The sequence below is a fragment of the Lathyrus oleraceus genome, chromosome 2, assembly GCF_024323335.1.
Source record: "Lathyrus oleraceus cultivar Zhongwan6 chromosome 2, CAAS_Psat_ZW6_1.0, whole genome shotgun sequence".
Taxonomy (NCBI): Eukaryota; Viridiplantae; Streptophyta; class Magnoliopsida; order Fabales; family Fabaceae; genus Lathyrus; species Lathyrus oleraceus.
The window spans coordinates 278238157-278246817 of NC_066580.1; the positions used below are offsets into that span (position 1 = coordinate 278238157).

The window sequence follows — 8661 nt, forward strand, 5'->3', positions numbered from 1 at the left end:
AGGAAGTCGAGTCTTATCGATTGATAGTCCTCCACTACCTGGTGCGCAAGGTACTTTGATAACACACTACCCTTAATGGCCTTCTGAGTTACATACTGAATGTCATATTCTGATAACAACATTTTCCAGCGAGCGATTCTTCCAGTTAATCCAGGTTTCTCGAATATGTACTTGATGGGATCCATCTTGGATATTAACATTATTGTATGACAAATCATATACTGTCTCAGACGACGAGCGGCATATACTAATGCACAACAAGTCTTTTCTAGCATGGAGTACCTGATTTCACATTTTGTAAACTTCTTGCTCAGGTAGTAGATAGCATGCTCTTTTCTAACCGTTGTAGTACCTCAAATTTGCACCTCCCATTTGTATATCCATTTCATTTTTAAGTCATTAAGATTGCATTAGCATTGCATAGCATGTTACAGTTCGTCAGTTGACGTCTGGTCGAGTCTTCCCAGTTCATCCGGTGATGTCTGGTCACCTCTCCATTGGTGTCGATATACGTCGAGTTTTTCCTAGTCGTCTGTTGGCGTCTAGTTGTGATTTCTATTCCCATTCATCGTCTTTCGATGTCGGGATGTGGTTCCTTTTTTCTGAAAAAAATAAAAATCCCTAGTGGAGTCGTTGGTGAATATCTTGATTGGTTCAGTGACGAATATCAGATCCCAGTGGAAGCTTCCGTTGGTGAATGTTCCTTTCTTGGATCCCCGCAGAGTGCAAATTTCTACGGTTCTTTGGTATTCAATCCCTGTTTACCTTGAAGGTCTGACAGCCGTTGCTCTCATCCGTTCAGGTTCCCAGTTGATTGAATAGGGGAAGTTGTAGTACCTCAAATTTGCACCTCCCATTTGTATATCCATTTCATTTTTAAGTCATTAAGATTGCATTAGCATTGCATAGCATGTTACAGTCAAGACTGGTCAGGAGATTCAACTGTGCAAGGCAACAAGAGCATTCTCCATGAGATCAAAGCCCTAGGGTGGTTCCATTGAGCTTACATGACCCAAGGATCATTTTGAAGTAATTTGGCCAAGTGTTGAAGGCTCAGAACTCATCAGTACATGTGCAATTCATCTGAGGCCCATAAAAGTCAACAGAAGTCAACTGTAAAGTCAACTGTGGATTTGGAGGTGGGAAGTGGTTAGAGATGCTTCATTCATGTTCAAACAAGTCTCATTTGACATTTCAAACATCAACATTGAAGAATTTGAAGTCAGGTCAGGACTTTCCAAAAATAGCAAGTGACCTATAATTTGAACTTTCCAAAAATGGCAAGGTTTTGGACCAACTTCAACTCAAGATTACATAATCAAGAAAGCTTCAAATGAAATTTTGTCCAACACGAAAGTTGAAGATCTTTCTCTCCCATTTCCAAAAAGTCCAAGATCATCAATTTCTAATGTGTGGTTGAGGAGATATGATCCAATCATGGAAAAGTGTGCTTAAAAATTCAAATGGGCATAACTTTTTAACCAAAGCTCCAAAATGAGTGGTTCTTTTTGCATTTTGTTCATCATAACATGCAGTTTCCAAATTTACCATTACACGACATGAATTTCATTTGCATGGTCTTTGGCTTATTCATGAAGTTTTGTGAAGAAAAATTGCTAAACCATTTTGGTTGATCATGAGCATAAAATACCAATCCTAAAGTGTGCATGGGCTTGTTTTAAATGGTTTTGGGTCAGAGTTGAGCACTGTACACGCATGCATGGCATGCATGGGGGTGAAAAACACATTTTTCAGATACACTCCATAACTTGCTAATCTCATTTGGCTTTGGCTTAAACAGGTTCTAAACATGATTAGCATGGCATATATATTGTTAATCCTAACTGTATTGGTCAGGAGCATTCATTTCAGATCTAGATTCAAAAATCATCCAAACTTTTCTCTCAAAATATTTTTCAAATTCTTCACACAAGAGCCATTTCTTTTGATAGATTCATGATCAGGAAGTGTTGCTGAGCAAGTTTGAACGTGGAATTGGAAGAAATCGTGCCAGTTTGGACCAGATTCGAAGCTTGAAGCATCAATGGAGATTGAAAATTGAGCTGGATTCACGTGCATTTGAGCATCCAATTCATCATCAATTACTTCAACAAGCATTGTAGAGAAGATTTGAGGCATTGCAGAGCTTGTAGTACGCGATTCAAAGTTGTTGTTCTTCAAGAGGTCAGGATTCGACCTCTCTAATTCTCAAAATCTTTATGCTATTTGTATAGATCGTTGATTGGTGATCATTTTGGTATAAAGTTTGATTGAAATGGTGCACTGTACGCAAAGTTATGCTTGATTCAAGTTTTGGTGTCAAATTTTATTTCCTTCGATTTGGATTATGTGTGATGTTTTAGTGCAAATTGATGGTTGATCTTGCATGAGCATGTGATGATGATTCAAATGGTGTATCTATTTGTGATTTCTGGACATGTTTTTGGTTTTCTGGAAATTTGTTCATCGTGTGCATGAGGAAGCAGATGAACTTCATAGCATTTCCAGATTTGCTATGAAGTTGCTAGGATTTAGCTACGAAAAACTCATCCATTTGCTACGATTCTGGAAACGCGCTGGGTTTAGGGTTTAAGACCAAAACGTGGTCATTTTGGTGAGCGCGCCACATTTCAAAATTGGACCGAGTTCGAATCCGTCTGGGCGCAATTTTTCAAATGCCTTGCCATTTTTCATGTTTCCCTCCTATTTTTAAATGCTATTCACATTTTGATTTTTAATTTTTCCATCAACTTCATAAAATCACAATAAATTGAAAAATGCATCAATTTCACTCCAATTTTTTGCACAATGCTCCTTGGTTTGTCTACTTTTTTATGAGTATAAATTTGCAAGTTGTGCTTGGCTGGAAAAATGATTTGTGCTAGGATGTTTGAATACATATGCATGTTTGATATTTCCTTGCTCCTTTCATCATAAAATGCTCAAAAATGATCCAATGACTCTGAAATTTTGGGTGTAGTTTCTAGACACATTGCTGGACATGTTGGCTTTGGTTTTATGATTGAGTTAACTTGGTGTGACAATTTGTGTCACACCTTTGATTGCTTGACTTGTACAATGTGATTGCCATGCCTAATGATGTCCAATGCTTCTAATTTTTTGTGTGTTGATCATGTTAAATGTCTTGAATATGCATGAATTTTTCCAGATTTATTTGAATCATTTCTGTTTTGATTTGAATTTTTCATTCATGTTGACCATTTGGATGCTTTGAAATTACCTTTGACTTCACTTGATCATGAAATGCATTTGGTTAATGATTTTGATGTGAGCCTTTTTAGGATATGTCAATATGTGTTTGAAGTTGCTTCATGTCAAGTTTGAAGTTCTGTTTTGACTTTTTGACCCTAGGCTTTGACCTAGTGGTTTGGACTTATCATTTGAGTTATGATTTCAGGTTCAGATGCACATTGCCATGATTGGAGAGGTTCATTCATTTGAGCTTGATTATTGGTTGTTGTTGGCTAACCTTTGTGTGTTTTGTAGGCTTTGAGGACAATTCATTTGTGTTGTGCTTGTGCCTTGCTCATTGTTGCCTGATGCTTTGTCTGTCTGTGTGCTTAACTGTTGATTGTTTGTCTGTACAGTTGAACTGATTGGTTTAGATTTTTTCACAGGTACCTAAGTGGCTTTGAGTTCATTTTGAACTTGTTTTGCTAGCTTGTGGTTTGCTTACCACTGAGGTATAATTCTTCTGACTTCATGTAGTCTGGAAGACCTGTCCTGTTATGTGGGCAGGCACCTGTCTGAAGTCCTCCTTAAGAGGCAATGCTTGTGATTGTTTATCTTTGTGCCTTGTACATTCAAAGACCTCCTAAGTGAAGAGGCATTGGCAGATACAAGGGATGTGCAATCCATCCTCTGCTATTCAGTTGAGTCATTCATCCTGCTCACACCATTGTGTTGATGCACTTTGAATATGAACCCAAGATCCTGTTGAGTCAGTCATCTGTGGAGAAGAGTTCCTACATTCTGAACTCCCACACCTTTTATTTGAGTCAAGCTCTCCCAGGCCAGGGATAAGAGCTGTGAGGTCTTACCCTCACTTCCCATTTCATCTGCTTCACCCTAACTCTCAATGTTAGGGTTAAGAGCTAACCACACCCTTTTCCAGTTGGCTTGTTTGTCGAGGTTGATTTGACCCCTTGACTAAAGCCTAGCCTTGTGTGAGCCACTTGTTTGTATATAGTGTGTGTGCATGCTTTTGTGCTTGTGTTATGATTGTGTTGTTTAGGCTAGCTTGCTTCCTGTGCAAGTTAGGATAGAAACCTCAACTTAGGGATCGTATGCATGACAACTTCTAGGCTCAAGTCGTAGTCTCCCTTTTAGTTTGTGTCTCCCTTTGTCTCTGGTTAGGCTAGAAGTTCTTTCCCTGTTAAGGGGAACTACGTCGCCCTGATCCTCATGCCAGATGAGGTACGTAGGCAGGAGATGAACTGATCTCTCCGGGCGCCCTTTGTCTTTTTCAACCCTTTGTGTGTGTTTGGAGTCTGACGTAAGTCCAGCGATTGGCAGTCGGTTTCCTGTGTCTTGTTTGCTTGTTGGAGTCTGACATAAGTCCAACGATTGGCAGTTGGTTTCCTGTGTGTGTGTTTGTTGGTTCGGAGTCTGATGTAAGTCCAGCGATTGGCATTCGGTTTCCATGTTTGCCTGCTTGTGTGGAGTCTGACATAAGTCCAGCGATTGGCAGTCGGTTTCCAGTGTTTGTGTTTTGTTTGGCGTGCGTTAGCCGAGCTACGAGTGCTTTGATTCTTCCTCTGGTTAGAGAAGATACGTATGCATAGGATGCGACATCCTAGCGAGCACGTTTCCCCTGTCCCCGAACTACGTCGACTCTGATGTTTGTGTCTAACAAACTACGTAGGACCAGGATGCGACATCCTGTCGAGTTACCTTCTTCCGTCTGTTTTCTGTGTTTGTTTCTAGTGTGTGTGCAGTTTGTGAGCAGTCTTTGAGCAACCTTATCCTTTCTTTTGAGCGTGGATCCCGTCGAGTACGACGGATGCGTAGGGGTGCTAATACCTTCCCTTTGCATAACCGACTCCCGATCCCATCCATCTTTGGTCGCGAGACCATGTTCTTTCCAGGTTTACTTCGAGCGTTTCCTTTCCCTCCTTTGGGATAAATAACGCACGGTGGCGGCTCTGTTGTTTCGTTTTCCCGCTGGTTTTTCGCGTGATGCGACACCCGTCTCATCATGTTTCCCCAATACACATCCCATGGATTCATCGAGTACTGTCAAATACATAATGAGAGGCCTTCCTGGAACTGGTGGCACTAAGATTGGTGGTTCTTGCAGATACTGTTTGATTTTATCGAATTCACTTTGGTAATCATCGTTCCACCTAACAGCTTGATCTTTTCTTAAAAACTTAAATATTGGCTCGCAAGTTGCTGTCAGATGCGAGATGAATCTGGAAATATAGTTCAATTTGCCCAAGAAACCACGGACTTTCTTCTCTGTCTGAGGTGCTGGCTTCTCTTGAATAGCTTTGACTTTGTCGGATCAACTTCTATGCCTCTCTGGCTCACAATGAACCCTAGAAGCTTTCCAGATCTGATGCCAAAAGTGCATTTAGCAGGGTTTAAGCGCAGTCTGTATTTCTTCAATCTTGCAAACAACTTCTTCAGATGAATAACATGCTCATCTTCTGTTTGAGACTTGGCAATCATGTCATCCATGTAGACTTCAATCTCCTTATGTATCATATCATGGAAAAGAGTTACCATGGCCCTTTGATAGGTTGCCCCAACATTTTTCAGGCCGAACGACATTACCTTATAACAGAAAGTGCCGCATGGTGTAATGAAAGTTGTTTTCTCCATATCTTCGGGAGACATTTTAATTTGATTATATTCTGAGAATCCGTCCATGAAGGAGAATACAGAGAACTGGGTTGTGTTATCTACCAATACATCAATGTGAGGTAAAGGAAAATCATCTTTGGGACTAGCTCTATTTAGATCTTTGTAGTCTACACACATTCGAACTTTGCCATCTTTTTTTGGAACTGGCACAATATTAGCAATCCACTGCGGGTGAGTTGCAACAGCTAGAAAACCTGCATCAAACTGCTTCTTGACCTCTTCTCTGATCTTGACAGTCATGTCTGGTCGAGTTCTTCTCAACTTCTGCTTGATGGGCGAGCATTCCGGCTTCAACGGTAGCTTAGGCACAACTATGTCGGTGTCGAGTCCTGGCATATCCTGATATGACCAAGCAAACACATCCACATATTCATGTAGTAGCTTGACTAGTTCCTCCTTCACATTTTTTTTCGAAGCAGTTCTGATCTTGATTTCCTTTTGATCCTCCTCAGTCCCTGATTGATCACATCCACTGGTTCCTAATGAGGTTGAATCATCTTTTCCTCTTGTTTCAAAAGTCTGGTAGACTCTTCTGGGAGTAAACAGTCTTCCTTATCATCCTCTTCAGCTTGGTTAATCGGGAGGTCGAAGTCATAGGGAGTCATAACATTGTCGTGTTTAATGGATTCAGTTATTAATGATCTGCATGACAATGATTTTTCTTTTTAGAGGAAGATTTTGAAAAATGAAAGTGATGTAAAATAAAAAAAATGTTATTTTTTTAATTTATTATTTATTTGTTTGTAAAGAAATTAAAAAGATGAAAGACAAATATCTCAAAAAATATGCTTTGTATTGATGATAAGGCGTAAACATTAACACAAAATGGGCCCTACAAAGCTATCCATATGCCTTGGGCATGGCACTGGACGTTTTAGAAAACAGTAAATTACTTTGAACAAGAAAATATCTCTAGAACATTTGTTTCCTTCCAGTTAGTGAGAGCAGCATCCGAGGTCCACAAAACACCATTTTGGACAAATCTAGATCTTCATCTTCAAGAGCATTCACTTGATCATCACTTCGGAAACCAACTTTGGAGAATATTTCTTGGATGCTAGGAACCTTCCCCTGAAGTATCTTCTAATCTTTGAACAGTTCAATAGACGACTGATATCCTAATCCATATTTGTCTTTCTTCTCTGGTAATTCAATCACTGTGCCCCAACTTCCAGGGCAACCAGCTTTAATTGCAGCTTTCACACTCTTCCACGAGGACATGACCCCTTTGGGTTCTTCGACAGGCTTCGGCTTAGTCTGGACCATGTTGACCACTTCAAGGGCCTGGAGAGGAGTTTCAACAATGTCTTCACCTACTTCAATGTATCTGAATGAAGTCAAATGGCTGACAAAAATATCTTCCTCTTCGGATACTGATACCAGCTTACCAGAAGTAACAAACTTCAGCTTCTAGTGGAGTGTCGAGGTGACAACTCCAGCAGCATAGATCCAAGGTCTACCTAACAGACAGTTATAGGCAGGCCTAATATCCATTACTTGGAAGGTAATATGGAAACTTTGAGGGCCAAACAGGATTGGGAAGTCAATCTCCCCAATAACCGTTCGCTTAGACCCATCGAAAGCTTTCACTATCAAAGCACTAGGTCTCATCTGCACCCCTTCAATATTCAATTGTGCTAGGGTAGTTTTTGGCAACACATTCAACAATGAACCCGTATCTACCAGTACTCGAGCCAGAGTAACATCTGTACACTGAATGGATATATGAAGCGCCATATTATGTTCTCGCCCATTAGGGGGTAAATCATCATCAGTGAACATCAAACAACTACTGGCATTGAGGTTAGCAACCACATCATCAAACTGAATAACACTGATGTCTTCTGCCACATAAGCTTCATTCAAGAATTTCAATAAAGCAGTCCTATGAGCCTCAAAACTCATAAGTAGAGAAAGAATGGAGATTTTTGAAGGAGTCTGGTTGAGCTGATCTACGACCTTGTAATCACTCTTTTTGATGATCTTCAAGAATTCTCTATCCTCTTCATCAGTCACTGCTTTCTTAGATGAGCCTTCTCCTGCTTCTGGAGGATTCACCTCTTTTCCCTTCGTTGGTTCAACTGTTGGTGCACTTTCTTTGTTTGGGATCACTTTAGGAGCGAAAACCCTTCCACTTCGAGTCACACCACTAGCTCCAGCGATGTTAGTCACATCTGGCTCTTTCAAGATTACTGGTTTGTTACCCACATAAACTACAGGCTCATAGTTCCAAGGCACTGCTTTGGTACTGTCAAATAAGAATGGAGTAGGAACATAGATAACCATGGGCTTAATCTTCTTCACTGGCTCTAGGTCAATATTTCTCTGATAAGGGACCACGAAAGGCTTGGGAAGCCTCTCTTGATCAAACACAGGAACAATTACAACGACATCTTCATTAATCTTTGCTCTGGTGAACTGAATAACCTCCTGATCCATCAAACATTGAAGACAAATTTTGAATTCACCACATTGATCAAGGTTGGATGAACACATCGCACAATTAGCATGCATTCCCTTCATCAATTTTGCTTCCAACAATCTAGCATGGACCATTGTTAAGGGAGTCTTCAACTTGAAAACATCCTTTATCAATCCTTCATCAATTGGACTTTCTATGGCATTGACGTCCTAACTACCATGTTTAGGCAAAGCATTGTTCCCCACATTTGGAACATCAGCAAAAGACAGTATTTTCTAATATATCAACTCTTGGACCCGGAGCTTGAACACCTTGCAATTCTCTGTTATATGACCTTCTGAATTAGCATG

At 40.3% G+C, this 8661-nt stretch overlaps 1 protein-coding gene across 1 annotated transcript; it reads right to left on the reverse strand.

Annotated features, from left to right (window-relative positions):
- Positions 1–6972: 6972 nt before the first annotated feature.
- LOC127122899 (uncharacterized) lies at positions 6973–8445 on the reverse strand. Its single transcript, XM_051053174.1, has 3 exons — positions 7860–8445; positions 7359–7745; positions 6973–7262 (listed from the first exon to the last, which is right to left on the reverse strand). Exons 1-3 carry the CDS (start codon positions 8443–8445, stop codon positions 6973–6975), a joined length of 1263 nt encoding a protein of 420 aa, XP_050909131.1.
- Positions 8446–8661: the final 216 nt, after the last annotated feature.

Coding starts and splice junctions, on each gene's coding strand:
- LOC127122899 (XM_051053174.1), bottom strand. CDS start 8,445: ATGGTCCATGCTAGATTGTTGGAAGCAAAATTGATGAAGGGAATGCAT. Junction 7,746..7,859: donor CTTGAAGATCATCAAAAAGA/GTGATTACAAGG, acceptor TCTTGAATGAAG/CTTATGTGGCAGAAGACATC. Junction 7,263..7,358: donor TATTAGGCCTGCCTATAACT/GTCTGTTAGGTA, acceptor AGCTGGTATCAG/TATCCGAAGAGGAAGATATT.